The following is a 17,686-nucleotide window of genomic DNA, read 5'->3' on the forward strand; positions in this document are numbered from 1 at the left end:
ACTAAAGACACCCCTCACTCCCACTAAAATATACACAGATGTACTAAAGACACCCCTCACTCCCACTAAAATATACACAGATGTACTAAAGACACCCCTCACTCCCACTAAAATATACACAGCTGTGCTAAAGACACCCCTCACTCCCACTAAAATATACACAGATGTACTAAAGACACCCCTCACTCCCACTAAAATATACACAGCTGTGCTAAAGACACCCCTCACTCCCACTAAAATATACACAGATGTACTAAAGACACCCCTCACTCCCACTAAAATATACACAGATGTACTAAAGACACCCCTCACTCCCACTAAAATATACACAGATGTACTAAAGACACCCCTCACTCCCACTAAAATATACACAGATGTACTAAAGACACCCCTCACTCCCACTAAAATATACACAGATGTACTAAAGACACCCCTCACTCCCACTAAAATATACACAGCTGTGCTAAAGACACCCCTCACTCCCACTAAAATATACACAGATGTACTAAAGACACCCCTCACTCCCACTAAAATATACACAGCTGTGCTAAAGACACCCCTCACTCCCACTAAAATATACACAGCTGTGCTAAAGACACCCCTCACTCCCACTAAAATATACACAGATGTACTAAAGACACCCCTCACTCCCACTAAAATATACACAGCTGTGCTAAAGACACCCCTATCGCCATCGGTGTCTCACGGTATTCCAACATGTTTTTTAACGCCAAACAGCTATTTACATTTTACCGTATCAGTTTATTTTTTCAGGACGTGTTTGAATCTGATGCGGTTATTTTCGTCCGTGTACGCTTTAGAAAAAAAAAATTATAATTTGTCTGCGAATTAGACTGTGCCACAAATTAGTCTAGGTCAGAATGACTGTCATTCGTGCTAAGGATGGAATTGATCTTAGCCTGAATAATATCATGTTGGTCAGGGGTTTAATGTTTGGAGTTGGTCTAGAGTTTGGATGATTGTAGGAAAAAAAGTCACAGGAAAAAAAAACACAGGAAAAAAAACACAGAAAAAAAGTCGCAGGAAAAAAAGTCACAGGAAAAAAAGTCACAGGAAAAAAAGTCACAAATATATAATTGCATTGAATTTGTAATTACTTTTATGTATTAAATATTCAGAGAGTACTAATTAACTTAGGATTAATTACATGTAATGTAATGTGTGTAGGTTGTATACGCATAGTAATTTTTATAATTCATCTAAACATATTTAGTATGAAGTATGTAGATTGTAATTATGTTAAACATAAAATTAATAGCTTTTAATAGAATGGTCCAAAGTCCGTGATTTTCATTGTTTTTTTTTTAATACCAACATCTGACTTACTGTCCTCAACTCATCGCAACCACATATACTGCCCACATTTATCACGCTCATTACTCAACAAAACTTAGGATCAAATCAGAAAGCCGACAAGGTTCAAAGGCTGTCATTGACACAAAACGTGAACAACACAAAATATGTTCGGACATTGCCTACTGAGGAGAGGTCGACCAGAGAATAGCCTATGGCAAAACATATGCAAAACACAATGATGTGCCTAATTTTTTTTATAATCAACTTTTCCACCGCGTATTTAACTAAATACGTAACAAAAGTTGAGATTGTTGTGTAAATTATCTTAGAGTATTTTTTACTTACAATTGTTATAAACTGTAATGATTTTAACGTGTATAAATAATTTATGCTATAAAAAATACAACTCACAACAATAAACATACAAAATTTTACAATTCTTAACAAATAAATCAAAATATTTCTAAAAAGATTTTTGTGACTTTTTTTCTGTGACTTTATTTCTGTGACTTTTTTTCCGATTAAATTTTTACATTGTGACTTTTTTTTTCCTGTGACTTTTTTTTCCGTTCACCGTTTGGATAGGTACATGAGTGCGTGTAATGTCTGGTTATTAAACTGTCCATTGGGCTGGATGCTATAAGATCGTAACTAGACAGGTCAACTCCATGTATCTATCGAAGAGCTAGGGTTAGGATTTTACTATATATTGGCAACATAGGCGGGCTTAAACTTATGGTTTAGTATCATGTGATGTTTAACGGATGCTAACTTCAACGCTTTGTATAGTCTACGGCAGTTTATCACTTTAAACACACTTTAAACACACTTTAAACACACTTTAAACACACTTTAAATACACTCCAAACACACTTTAAACACACTTTAAACACACTTTAAACACACTTTATGTTAAACACACTTTATGTTAAACACACTTTAAACACACTTTTAACACGCCTGTAACACACTTTTACACACTTTTTACACACTTTTAACACTTTTAACACACTTTTAACCCACCAGTACACGCTTTACCTATTTCCATATGCGTACATGAAAATATGTACACAACCCCGAACCCTTATATAAATATCAGGACAGAAATCACGTGCATGAGCAGTGACAGGCTGAGGAATTGCGAGTACCAGGATCTTAGGTAGAGATCCCGAGTGAAGCACTCACCTCATACGACACGTGAAAACACTCCCACACCCCCACACACACCTCACAGCATCGTGCTGGGCTGTGACGTCAGTTTACGCGTGCATGCCACCATCCCATCATGCACCTGGGTGATTCCCCCCCCCCCCTTGATTACTTAGCCATTTAAATGTAATTAACTTTCAACGCTATTTCTCTCACTTTACATTAAACGTTTGGCGGTTACAGCCTCGTTCTGACAGCCGATGCTTTTCCCTTAAACCTAAGTAACAAAAAAAATATATATTCATCTCTTCAAGACATGGATATTTTAAAATCAAGTTATAAATAGCTCTTTACTTGAAACTCAACATCCGGTATAGATACGGCCGCGGGATTTTTTCAAGGAAACACCACACCATGTGCCGTCATTAATCAACATGTGTGCTCAGTTAATTAGCCAGTCAATATTTTTGTCATTAATCAGTGACTTTTTTTTTTCAAAACTGCTGCAAGTCTTATAGGCAGACGTTGGAAATTTCACAGTAAAAATGTCAGGTGCTACATTCCATGACGTCTTTGGCGTCTGATACTGAATACATTGACGCTTTAAATGTGGTGGCACTTGGTATAGAAATGTTGAAAACAGATAGTTTTAATTTTTTTTAAAAACTTAATCGCAGGTAAACAGATCAACTGAAGGGAACGATTAGCCAAACTAATAAACTTAATTAACTTAATTAGGAAGTAGCTTGTGTTTCTATCGCAGACATTCGTCAGAAAAATTAGGTTGATTAAACATCAAGCCACTGGTGTTAATTAAAGTTTGGGACTTTACCCAACACAGTAACAGGGATGTGACTTTTCCGAATTTTAGCGGAAATCCGATTTTTCCGTTTCAGTTGCGATTTTCCTCCGCTGATTTAATTTTCTCCGAATTTTTCCGCCGACTTTCAATTTTTGTCGATTTTTTTACGAAGTTTTAAAAATTAGGGAAAAAAAAACGGAAATGTCTTCTACGGAAAGGGCCGACATGCTCATTTCACTTATTCGTATTTAAATTTAAATCGACAAGTACTGTACTTAGGTCAAACGGACACGCGAATATGCGCATTTCTTTTCGATTGGTCGATTGCGCTAGGTCTGACGGTGCTAGATCAAGATTAAATGTAGATTCGGAATTTCGGCGGACTTTCGAATTTTTCAAAGTACACTTTTTTAGTCCAAATTTTCCGCTGATATTTTCAGTTAACTATTTAACAAAAACACAGAAAAGGTAATCTAAAATAATGCAGTTATTCAATTAAAACTTACATCTCTTAAGCCTGGTAATCTAGCTATCGATATAGCCTAATTTACCTATCGGTATTTTAACCCGCCTAAATCTAGAGTTTCTCTCTGATTCTATTTTATTTCGCAATCTCAAATTAATAACTTAATACTGAAATCCTTGCAAAAGGTGGCTATGAGGACTAGACTAACCCGCCCCACCTCGTAGTAACGGTGGCTCTTGTGACCTCACCTTGACCCCAAGTACGTGTTCGGTACTGCTTGTGGGGGAAAAAATGACGTCACAGTCAATTTCAAATAGCTGTTCCTGCAATACGTATGTTTCGTAGGCCTACAGATTAAAAAAAAAATTAAAATTATAAACTCAACGTGACTGCGACCGTGTCTTGTTTGAGGAAGAAAAAATACGTACAGACTGTTTTTAAATTTTTAGTAAGGGATCTTCCATAAATAACGTCACACTCGTAAGATAGTGTAACGTCATATTTTAATATTTTTGTATTTTAAAAAAGTAATGTTAGAAACAACTGCATTTTAGCCGCTATTACGCGTTTTGGAAAACTGTTGTAAAACATTGTAGATCTAATAGAAATTGAATAAAACACCCTTTGTTGGTCGACCCTCAGTCAATATTTTAGAAAAAAATCGGTTTAAAAAAAAATTCAATTCGAGGAGGGGGGTGGAGGAGCATTTGTTGGCTGAGGTGTGACGTCATTATGGGGGTGGGGGAGTCTGGATTTTGTAGGAGAGAGGGGAGGTAAATATCGTCAAAAAAAACGTGGATGACCCCTAACAATTTACAGCTATTCCAAAAAAACATAAATATCGATGTGGCTTGGTTATCATTATGATTAACTTTGGTTCACACGTCAGACCCTTTCTAATTTTAGCTAACCTGATCCATTTAATTTTTCCATCACATGAACCTAATACTTTCAAATTGTAACTAATCTTAATCTAGGCTCTTTACAGATGAAGACAAATATTTTTACCAATCCAATCTTTAAAAGAATATATATTAGGCATTAGGCCTCCTATTTAAAAATTGAAAACAGGAGTACATTTAGAATCTACACTAGATTAGTACCGTTTAAATTAGCTTAATGGTAAAATAAAACTTAATTGCTACTTTTGTTACATTGTAATTTTAAAAAAGTTGTTTATAAGGTAAACATTAAATTGCAATTAGACAAGACTTTCAATGTTATTTTAAAGTAACATAAACTTCTTGTATTTAAAATATTAACTTCATTAAACAATTAATTAGTACAGTAACAGTATGAAGCTGCTTAACCGCGATAAAAAGTAGAAAAAACATATTGAGATATTATACGAAGAAAATTTCCTAATTTTTTTTCCTGGTCTGGTCACATCCCTGACAGTATCAAACTGTTGGCCAAATGTAACTGTATTTAGTGAAACCCAGTATAATTTAGACGGACATACAGTAGGAAAGTGTGGCTGTTTTTGGTCATCTGAACATATCAGCCAGCAAATAGTGTGTGTTTTTGTGTGTGCGTGTGTGTGTAGTAGTAGAAGTAGTAGCAGTAGCAGTAGTAGTAATAGTACTACTACTAATACTACTACTACTACTTCTACTACTACTACTACTTCTACTACTACTACTACTTCTACTACTACTACTACTTCTACTACTAATACTACTACTACTACTTCTACTACTACTACTACTTCTACTACTACTACTACTTCTACTACTACTACTACTTCTACTACTACTACTACTTCTACTACTACTACTACTTCTACTACTACTACTACTACTTCTACTACTACTACTACTTCTACTACTACTACTACTTCTACTACTACTACTACTTCTACTACTAATACTACTACTACTACTTCTACTACTACTACTACTTCTACTACTACTACTACTTCTACTACTACTACTACTTCTACTACTACTACTACTTCTACTACTACTACTACTTCTACTACTAATACTACTACTACTACTTCTACTACTACTACTACTTCTACTACTAATACTACTACTACTACTTCTACTACTACTACTACTTCTACTACTACTACTACTTCTACTACTACTACTACTTCTACTACTACTACTACTTCTACTACTACTACTACTTCTACTACTACTAGTACTAGTAGCGTCACAGAGCGGGAAGGGGAAGGTGGGGGTATGCTGTCTGTCATGCAATTGACGAGTGACATCATAAATCACTCACAACAACATACGATTCAACATACAGTTCAAATCATGAAATGACAGGTATGGAAGAGATCCCATGATGAACATGTCCCTGTGCCCTGGGTGGAAGGGATCCCTAGATGAACATGTCACTGTATCCTGTGTTATCTGTCTCGAAAGCGATACATCTGGTGTACCGGTTGCTCTCACCTCTCCCACCTCTCCCACGACCTCCACCCCCACACCTCACAGTAACCCGATAGTCGGGCTACACCCACAGCTGGGAGGTTCAAATCTGCAAGGAACGTGATGACCCGACTGTTTCTTTTCATAGGGGTGTGTGTGTGTGTGGGGGGGGGGGGGGGTGCAAATTACTAGCACCACTTTCACACCGACTGTACTTTATAAACTTGCCATGTTACTTTTTTTTTTTAAATGTCGGCACCATAACACAGTACAATGACACAGCTAATACACTAAGAAGACATCAGCTGTCCAAAATACACAGCTATGTCGTGGGCCCCAGTAGTGCTTTCCTCAATACACAGCTATATCGTGGGCCCCAGTAGAGTGCTATTATGGAGGCCCCAGTACTGCTAAGAGCGGGGCCCATATTTCTGTCTGACCTAACATAGTGGACATAGATCTTGAAGCAGACGATACATTCCAGTCTAGATATCAGTTCAAACATTCCAGACAGTTCGATTCATAAATCAGCCAATCAGCACACAGCCGGGGAGGGGGGGGGGTATCGTTCTCAAATCTAGGTCACACTGTTGTACCTCTGTGGGATTATGCACTTGATAAAATCTGTTGTGGTTGTTGGGGCACGCCTAATGTCCCCCTATTCCAGATAGTTCCATCCAAACCTCTCTACTGAACTGACTGCAGAAGATTCTCTTGTCTGACCGTCATAACGGTGATTTCAACACGAATTCACAGTTCGCTGACTCTCGGCGCATATCCTACTTCTCTCACTCTCTATTGTTCTGTATTGTAAGAAAAAAAAGTTCGTTTTTAAAAATGCGTGCCGGTAGCTGAATTTTTGTTGCTTGATAAGTACACTTGATATTCCTTGTAGGTATTAATAAGTTTTACACGAACATAAAGTGGCGTTCCGGGCGTATCATCCCCCCTCCCCCTTCCCCACCTATCCTAGTCACACTATTTCATTTACGTTGAATACAATAGTCAATGTGATCCTGGGTGGTTTTTTGTTAAGGCTGTTCAGTGATAATTAATGGCAGTGACACCTGACCGCAATGACAACTGACCACAGCGACAACTGTCCACAGCGACAACTACCACAGCGACAACTGACCACAGTAACAACTGACCACAGCGACAACTGACCACATTGGCACCTAACCACCCAGTTCCATAAAAGCGGATATTTATTTATTTTTTTAATACGAAAATTAGGCTAGTTGTTTTAAACGGAGGTTAGGTAAAGATATTATTAGACATTATGCAATAGAATTGTGTTCTGTAATTCGACACACGGGGCAATCGGCAATCATGACACAACAACACTAATTATCGTGAGCACACACAGCAAAAAATAAAAATAAAAAAAAAATAAAACCAGCCCTACGATTATAAATTGTTATATTATCTGTATTATATTTGCCCTGAATGCATGTGTAACCAGCTTGTGTTTCTTTCAATCCCCAGACCTTAACGGCCTCTTCCCTGTCGTGTTCAACCTCGCCACACGGGCTAAAATAACCTCCAACGCCACATGTGGCGAGAGCCGGTCTGAGGTGTTCTGTAAGCTGGTGGAGCACGTCCGGATATTTCCGGCAGAGAACCGGCACTGCGACATCTGTGATGCTAGGAGTGACAACCCCGCCCAGAGGCACCCCATCACCCACGCCATAGACGGGAGCAACAGGTGGTGGCAGAGCCCCACGCTGACCAATGGACCGGAGTTTAATCACGTGACCATAACACTGGATTTGGGACAGGTAAAATTTGTTTGAGTCACGTGACCTGTGGCCACTTAGGTGATGACCACTGGTCATCGCTGAGCCGGGGTTTAGGTCTGTGCAGAGGCGTATCCAGGTTTTCGTTGTAGGGGGAGCGAAAAGAGCAAAAAAAGGCGCCGAATTTTTAACACGTTCTATATACGTGAATTATATATATATATATATATATATATATATATATATATATATATATATATATATATATATATATATATATATATATATATATATATATATATATATATAATTACTATCTGTATGTCATTACTTCGCTATGATGTAAAAAAAAAAATTGAAAGTATCACTCAGAAGAAATAAGAAAAAACACACAATGTAGGCCGACAAAACAAAAAGAAATATACACACTACAACCAAAAACAATGATCGTACACAATCTGTTTTGTAATTCTTGTAAAAAAATTATTTTACATAATAATTCCTAGGAAATTATTTAAGACAAGTGAAATAGGGGAAATAATCACTCCCTTAATATAAATATGTATATATCTACACATTTAATTATAAATGGCAAAACAAATAAATAATTCCTTTAGAATATAATGAAATTGTTTAACAATATTCGATTTTAAAAAATGTTTTTATCTATAATCAGAAATTAATATATCGTCATCATAAATGCTAAAGTATTACAGCATAATGAAAGTTTTTAAAATCAGAGTTGGTATAAAACCACGCTTTTCGATATTATAGAAAAACACGCGGAATAACAGCCGAATTTTAACTAAATATCGGCCTTTTTAGTTCAGATCATATATTGTTAATTAACTACTGCTTCTTATTGTTTTTTAAAGGTAATTTTTTAACATAGTGATAGGTATGGATTAGATCACACACCTTTTTACTGGTAATTGCAAAAAACAATATTCACAGAGTTTTACGTTTAAAAGGTAATTTTCTGGCGGCATGGTACTTTGGTACATCATTACGCGTTTTTCTACATGTACTTAACAGATCAGTTCGGGGTGGGTTGGGGAGGGGGGGCGGGGGGTTCAACTTCATTCACCACTGTCCGGTCACTTTAGGTCAATTATCCAACCCAGTGTATACCTAGGTGTGACATTAATGTCGCTCTACACAATTGTGGAGGTGAGGTGTGTGTGTGTGGGGGGGGGGGGGGGAGATAACCAACTCAGAGTGAACATAACGTCAGTTTTTAGATGACTGTTCTAAACATACATATATATTACACAAATATATATTACACAAATATATATTACAGAAATAGATTTAAATAAGTAGTAGTGGTATTATGACAATATTTTTTTTTACAGAGGGATCCATGGGGGAGGTGGGTTGTAACTGTTCATATAATTTGTAATCGTTATCACTATCGCCCAAACTGTAAGAATACTACTACTTCATCGTGATGACGTTGTTAACCTTGTCAAAAGTTTCCCACCACTACGCAGTTTGCTCATAAGTAAATTTAAGTAGAGGTGCCACATCAGTTGTATTTGTTTCTGTATTGTAATTAAAAAATAATAATCACACGATTCAAACTGTATATATAAAGTAATTATGTGTGAATTTTTATGTATACCATTTTCTAATTCAATCATTCGTAAGCAAATACATTATACAGTTGCCTTAAACTTAACACCCCTCTTGCCAAGTGGTACTACCCGTTGAGGTTTTTTAAACATTGCAATGCATTATAATGGTTATTTTTAGAATGGCAAACTGCTGCAGCTGTTAATATGTGTTGTAAACGTAGACACTACTAGACTAGTACAATAATGCTTAATTGCTGCATGAAAAGAAATCTTGTGATTTGCATAGATGTGCCGACCAAAAATATTTTTTTAACAAATATCATTGATTAAAACTTTGTTTAAAAAGTTTCCAAAAAAGGCGCCACTTTGCTGAAAATGGCCAGAGGGGGAGCGGCCGCTCCCCCTGCTCCCCCCCTGCGTACGCTACTGGGTCTGTGATTTGTTTTGTCGTGTTTATCTCTGAGATGTTGCAAAGTTGGGAATCAATGGTGACTCAATCTCTGGTGACACTAATGATACGGCCTCTACTGTAAACAAAGGTGACACAGGCCCTTGGTGTACTCTTCAGATATCGTGGGTGACACGGGGTTTAAAGACATAGTCGTGACACGTTTTAACTACATAGTGGTGATCTACGCTCTAATGACTTAGTTCTAGTGACATAGAGGTGATCTACGCCCTAATGACATAGTTCTAGTGACATAGAGGTGATCTACGCCCTAATGACATAGTTCTGATGACATAGTGCTGACACATGTTTTAGTGACACTGTGGTGACCTACGCTCTAATAACTTAGTGGTGACATACGAGTTAGAAACATTGTGGTGACATGTTGTACAGATAACGGTAAATACACATGCACTTGTGATATATTGGTGACACAAGCTTAGTTTGGTATTGGTGAGACACGCTCTTGTGACTCAGTGGTGACACACTCTAACATAGTGGTAACACTCAGTGGTGACACACTCTAACAGTGGTAACACTCTGTGGTGACACACTCTAACATAGTGGTAACACTCTTTGGTGACATACTCTAACATAGTGGTAACACTCTTTAACTTAGTGGTAACATTGTGGTGACGTAGTGGGTAAACGGTGATACAATTAGAAGCAAAATCAGACGGGTGTTACCAGTTACATTATGGTGACTCCTGTGTTCAGCACCGATTTCTAGCAGTGGTGATACAATCTTTGTGTACCTGGCCATGACATAATCTCTAGTTACACAGGTGGTGACGCACTCTCTAGATGGACGTGTACTGATATAATCTCTAGCTAGAGGTACAGTTGTGACTGGTGACACAATCTAAAGTAACACGCGGTATGACATGTTCAGTACTCCATAGATATATTGGTGACACTCGCTTTGGTGACACGTTATTAACACACACGGTGACATAGTATCTAGTAACACACGGGTGATACAATATCTAGCGACACACAATCGTAAATTTTGTATGACAGTGTTTAGTGACATTCTCCAAGGTCTGTCTAGTGGCACTTTGCCCAGTGGCACACCAATGACAGCCTGTATTGTCACTGACACACCAGTGTCATCCTGTAATGTCAGTGACACACCCGTGACAGCCTCATCACATGGACACACTGCAGACAGCCTCTAATGACAGTGACACGTCTACACCCAGACCTCACATTTGACCTAATTGTTGTTCCTAGTTCTAGCGCCCACCTGTCCCTGTCACACAAAACAAATCTAATGCCAGGACAATTTTTTCTCCCGTCGGCCAAAGTAGACACAGCTAAACAAATCTTATGCCAGGACAATTTTTTCTCTCAGCGGCCAAAGTAGACATCTGACACTTGCTATTTAAAGAGCTTTGTTTACAATAGTCTTTGGGGGCGTTACGAGGCGGTGACTCAGAGCTAGACAAAAATGTTTTCCATACGTTTACCAGACAACAAATGTTTTCCATACGTTTACCAGACAACAAATGTTTTCCATACGTTTACCAGACAACAAATGTTTTCCATAAGTTTACCAGACAACAAATGTTTTCCATAAGTTTACCAGACAACAAATGTTTTCCATAAGTTTACCAGACAACAAATGTTTTCCATAAGTTTACCAGACAACAAATGTTTTCCATAAGTTTACCAGACAACAAATGTTTTCCATAAGTTTACCAGACAACAAATGTTTTCCATAAGTTTACCAGACAACAAATGTTTTCCATAAGTTTACCAGACAACAAATGTTTTCCATAAGTTTACCAGACAACAAATGTTTTCCATAAGTTTACCAGACAACAAATGTTTTCCATAAATGTACTGTTAACAGCGAGTCTGTTTCCCCACCCACCCACACCTCACTCCCCTCTTACATAAAGATCTAATGCTGTTTAGCCAACCACTACACATTATGAAAACATATAAGTCTCCAATCCATAACCCTGTAGGTATTTGTGGTGAAGGAGGGGGGATAGAGGGAGAGTTTTCGTGCAGGACCCAACCTATCCCACATAAAACACCTATACATGCAGACGAATGCCGTGTGAAATATTATGAATGAAAGCACTTTAAACTTCAAATGAACAGAAATGTATCGGTTCTTATCAAATTTGTTTGGGCTCAACGATTAAATAAATTTGAAAACATAAGCCAGCCTCTAAAAGTATTTATATAAATAAAGATTGTATATAAATAAGCATGACAACAGTCAGAACCACCTCCCACAACCACGACAATAGTCAACACCACCTCCCACAACCACGACCACAGTCAACACCATCGCCCACAACCACGACAACAGTCAACACCACCGCCCACAACCACGACAACGGCCAACACCACCACCCACAACCACGACAACAGTCAACACCACCGCCCACAAATTGTCAAAAGTCAAACCACTAACCACCAAACGCGGCTAAACAAACACGTAAGACAGGTACTGCCATGTATAGTCTCACACATCACTGCAGGTTTGTTTATGATCGGCTGAGAGTTAAGATTACGGTGTATCACTTGGGTGGTTAGGATTAAGGTGTATACCCTAAGATTAACACACGGAGAAAAAATATAAGGGTCAGTTGACCCAGCCCTGACCCAGCTCGTGGTTTCATCTTGACCTCATTTAACTTCCGGTTCTGACCTGAGGGCGACTGACTGTAAATATTGACAACGATGATATCGTCGGAAATTTGAAACCATCATTTTAGAAAGTGAGTTATTGCCCCTTGTTGAAGGAGAAAGCAGTCGAGAAGTTACATCTATTCTTCGATTTTATTCTTATATAGCTCCAGTGTTTCTTCCAGACTTTTTTCTCCGGGGTGCACTTGAAATTTTCGGGGGGGGGGGGCGGACACTGTTAAAAGTATATATTTTCTATATAAATTATATAAATTTCATTTCGTTCGAAGAGATGCCTGGAAGAAACTCTGTTTAGCTCTAGCCCTAAACCTAGCCGGAACCTTAACCCTAATCATGATCCTTATCCGCATAAGTGTTTTAGCAGTGTATTTTTTTTTTACTAGAAACATTAATTTCTAAATAGCAAAAGGGTGACGTTAAGTACCGCCCCTGATCAATAACAATACAAAGTTGGACCGCGGCCCTGCACAAATGTCGAGACAGAGTTGTCGTTCCACACAAGGAAGGGGACTTAAGTCGTTATCACACAATGTAAGGGCGATAATCCGGGCACACAAATAGCTGCCTAAATACCAACCGTAGGAGGTGAAACAAAGGCCAATGGCAATGCACAAAGCGGGTTAACTCTGCTATCTAACAAAGAACAACAAAACAAGGGGGGACAAAAATAGAGATAAATAGAAGTTATCTGTATAGACGAGGAAATCCAATTATTTTCTTTTTTTTTGTCCTGCAGTGTTTAAGTAGAATAAAGTTAGAAAAGATTAAATTTGTTTTAAGTGGATTCGAGTGCAGCGGCGTAGCAAAAAAAGCGTAATCTCTATCTCTCTCTCTCTCTCGTTATTACATATATATATATATATATATATATATATATATATATATATATATACACACATATATATATATATATATATACACACACACACACACATATATATATATATATATATATATATATATATATATATATATATATATATATATATATATATATATATATATATATATATATATATATATATATATAGATATATATATAGATATATATATATATATATATATATATATATATATATATATATATATATATATATATATATATAGATATATATATATATATATATATATATATATATATATATATATATATATATATATATATATATATATATATATATATATATATATATATATATATATATCTATATATATATAGATATATATAGATATATATAGATATATATATAGATATAAATATAGATATATATATAGATATATATATATATATATATATATATATATATATATATATATATATATTATATATATATATATATAGATATATATATATATATATATATATCTATATATATATATATATATATATATATATATATATATATATATATATATATATATATATATATATCTATATATCTATATATATATATATATATATATATATATATATATATATATATATATATATATATATATATATATATATATATATATATATATATATATATATGTATCCCATGTAAAGCTTGCAATACTCCGCTGAACTTGTTTAGACTATATTTTTCAGAAATACAATTTTCACTTATACTGTTGAATCTATTGTCCCTTTTTAGCCAGTTATCCAACCCAACACCTCTTTAGCCGGCTATCTTACACTCCCCAACACTAATGTCTATGTACCTCTTTGGCCGGCTACCCACCACTGCCCACCACCAATGCCCCCCTCCCCCCTGTGTTGGTCACCATCAGACCCTTATGCTAACCACCACTGCACCCTCCCACCACTGCCCCCCCCCTATTTGTCACCACCAGACCCTAATGCTATCCACCTCTCCCCTGCAGATCTACCAAGTGGCCTACATCATCGTGAAGGCGGCCAACGCCCCCCGGCCGGGCAACTGGATCCTGGAGCGCTCCCTGGACGGGGTCACCTACAAGCCCTGGCAGTACTTCGCCATGACGGACAACGAGTGCCGGGAGGCGTACCGGAAACACCCCACCGTGGGGGTGCCGGATTATCTGGCCGACGACGAGGTCATATGCACCTCCAGGTACTCGGCACTGACGCCCCTGGAGAATGGGGAGGTAAGTGGCAGTTGTCTGCTCTTGTCAGTTCCAGTTGTCTGCTCTTGTCAATGTCTCTAATAATAATTGTCTGATGTTGGCAAAACACAAGTTATCTGCTCTTGTCAATATCTCTATTATAGTCAACGAGCCGACCCGCGGCATATCATACGCCGCTATTTAGTTGTTTTATTTTCTACTTTTCAGTAATTCATAATTTGTGAATTCGACAGTACCACTGCTGCCACTGAAAATATTTGCTTTAAAACAAACTCAGTAGGTCGTTAAGGACGATACTACCCGCCCCCTAACCCCCCCCCCCCCTCCCGTGAAAGCAGCCTCCTCTTAGTTACCTCCCCTAAGTTTAAAATCGTTTCAAACTAAATTATCTGCCCCTAATAGTCGTCACTAAACCCGGCTCTACGACTGTAAAAATTTAGCGTGAACCACAGCTCACCAGACCATGTAGGGGTGGGGTGGTACACACTAATTAAGTAAATTATCTTCCCTTGTCTGTATCTGTATTGTAACTTCAATCGTTTTATCTTATGTATAATCCAGTAGTGTGAGTTATCTGCCCTTGACAGTATCTTTTTCTAAAACGTCGATTGTCTGCTCTTGTAAAATTTATCAGTTGTGTGAGTTATCTGCCCTTTTGGACACGAATTATCAGACGAGTTATCCCCGCATGTCAACAGCGGCATTAATGTGCTTGACTCTTTCTGCCAACAACTCAATTATTGATAATTATCTTCTCAAACTGGAGCATCAAAATACTAGCAGAAATTTAAACATAAATTGTATTACACAATCCACATCTTTGTTTGTGTTTATAACTTTGGAAGTGAAAAAAATTAAAATTAAAGCAATAACGCGCTGATGGATTCTATTTATAATAATAAACGTATATAATTTTTCTCATGTTTGTATTTTTCTGTTTCTGGTTTAACAAGTAGATCTATTGTTTATTTTTTAAAATACATGTATGTGTTTATAAGTGAAGGCGTGGCCTAGCGATAGCGCTAGACTCCTAACCCGAAAGTCTCGAGTTCGAATCCGGGTTTAAGTCACCCTGAGATCACCCGACTCTGATGGGTATCTAACGTTAGGGAATCAAAGGCGACTGTGCATGGTGCTGGCCACATTGTCTACATGTATGCCGAGATATTTGAAACAGATGAACTCTACTTCATCTGCCCTATGTGTATTGGGCAAAAACGGGAAAAGATGATGATGTGTTTATAACGTTTGTGCAATTTCTCCTAAATTTGTATATTATAAATAGACGTATGTGTTTATGTTTGTTTAATGTAACCTAGATATTTGTATATTATTATACACTGATGTGTTTACAATGTTTGTGTAATTTCCCCAGAGATTTGTATATTATTTATATTATATTTATATTATTTATACACGTTTATCTATACTTTTTGTAATTTCCCCAGATATTTGTATCACTAGTCAACGGCAGACCAGGTGTTTTTCAACCCAGCAAAATTTTACTGGTGAGTACATTTAGAATATTTGTTACGTTTTGGTGAGTACGTTTTATACTTTTTAGGTTTTTAAATATTTTTTGTTTGTTTTCCTTGTGATTAGAAGTAGGCTACTTTTAAGTTAATTGTTGGGTTCTCTATTTACTAATTATGATAATAAGGGGGGGGGGGTGGAACGGTCGCACGGGCAATCTCTAGAACCAGCAGGATATCTGACGTACTCAGGGGCACCTCTAGATCCAGTGTGTGGGACCCCCCCCCCCCCCCCACCAGATCTACCCACTGTAACCAAATACCCGATGCCAGGAGTTTAACCTAGTTTCACCCACAGACTTGTCGCGATAAGCCGGACCACGTGACCTTCTTTGTGTTGACCTACATTTGAAATGAAAGCACTGAATGAAGTGGCGACGGGTGGGGGGGTGGGGGGGGGGGGGTCAGACGGGACGGGTTACAGATCAAACAGAACACCTGTAACCCTTACCTAATCGGGACACCCTTGGGACCCAGTCACGTGTTTAGGTAAACTCCCGCAGACGATCACTGGGTTAGCGGGTCCCTGTTAAGTCGTGCCGGTACTGTAAATACATTTTTTTTAAAAAAACCATTGTTGTATGACTCAGGTGGAGGGGGTGGGGGAGTGGGGGTGGGGGCAGATCCACGGCGCCTAGTTTACACATATTTGAAACACTTCTCATTAATCTCCGCCCGCTACTACCGTATTTAGTCAGCGACACGTCATGGTGTTTGTTATTTTTCGTTTTTTTTTTTTTTTACAATTCCAACTTTTTAAAACACCACTCTCCTGAAATTTCTGTGTGCTGGTTAATCATCAAGTTTAGATTCAGGCAGAACAGATTCGTTGTTTATTTTAGTTCGTTTTTTTGTTCTCTTTGATGTTTTGAATTGTTGTACCAGATCACGTGACCTCTCCCCTCACGTTGTCCTGTTATTCGGGGTGTTTTCCCTTTGCAGATTAGCTTCTATTTTTAATCAGCTTTGAGTATGTTTAGAAGAGGGCGGGGGTAGTTGTTACCATAGCAACAGCTTCTCGTCCTAAGAAACCCAGCAGTCCTCTCTCACCCGACCAATGAAACAATAGATTTATCTTGTAACATGAAACAAAGGACATACACACTACACAGACAGGAATACGTTCCAACCGCTGTACACCAGAGGTTGTGTGTTATAGCCGGGTAGACTTTAATGTGTCTAGGCCAGTGGTTCTCAACCTTTTTTGGTGGACCTAACAGGTTCATTCGTGCATTCACCAAACCCTTCTTAACGGCTCTATCGTCTTCACTGACAAAATCCGATCGTGGATCGTATGAGTCGGGTGTTTGTCTTGACCTCCGTCAAACCACTGAGATTGACTCACTGAACCCCTGGGGTTCGATCGAACCCAGGTAAGAATCACTGGTCTATGCATTGATTCTACTGGAGGTTACACAGACCCGAATATGGGCATAGAGCAACAATTTACTACGGCATTAGGAAAAATTGTTTTAGGTATAAGTCAACATCGCTTATAATATTTGTGAAAAGAAACA

At 37.6% G+C, this 17,686-nt stretch overlaps 1 protein-coding gene across 1 annotated transcript in view; it reads left to right on the forward strand.

Moving 5' to 3' along the window:
* Nucleotides 1-17,686, forward strand: part of LOC131936482 (laminin subunit alpha-1) — a 99,681-nt gene that overhangs the window by 30,082 nt on the left and 51,913 nt on the right. The window contains exons 2-4 of the mRNA XM_059293496.1: nt 7,607-7,899; nt 14,416-14,658; nt 16,086-16,145. Of these exons, the coding sequence (XP_059149479.1) occupies nt 7,607-7,899; nt 14,416-14,658; nt 16,086-16,145 (596 nt within the window). The remainder of the gene's footprint in view (nt 1-7,606; nt 7,900-14,415; nt 14,659-16,085; nt 16,146-17,686) is intronic.

The sequence above is a fragment of the Physella acuta genome, unplaced genomic scaffold, assembly GCF_028476545.2.
Source record: "Physella acuta isolate Inbredline_101_S28 unplaced genomic scaffold, ASM2847654v3 ptg000178l, whole genome shotgun sequence".
NCBI classification, from domain to species: Eukaryota; Metazoa; Mollusca; class Gastropoda; family Physidae; genus Physella; species Physella acuta.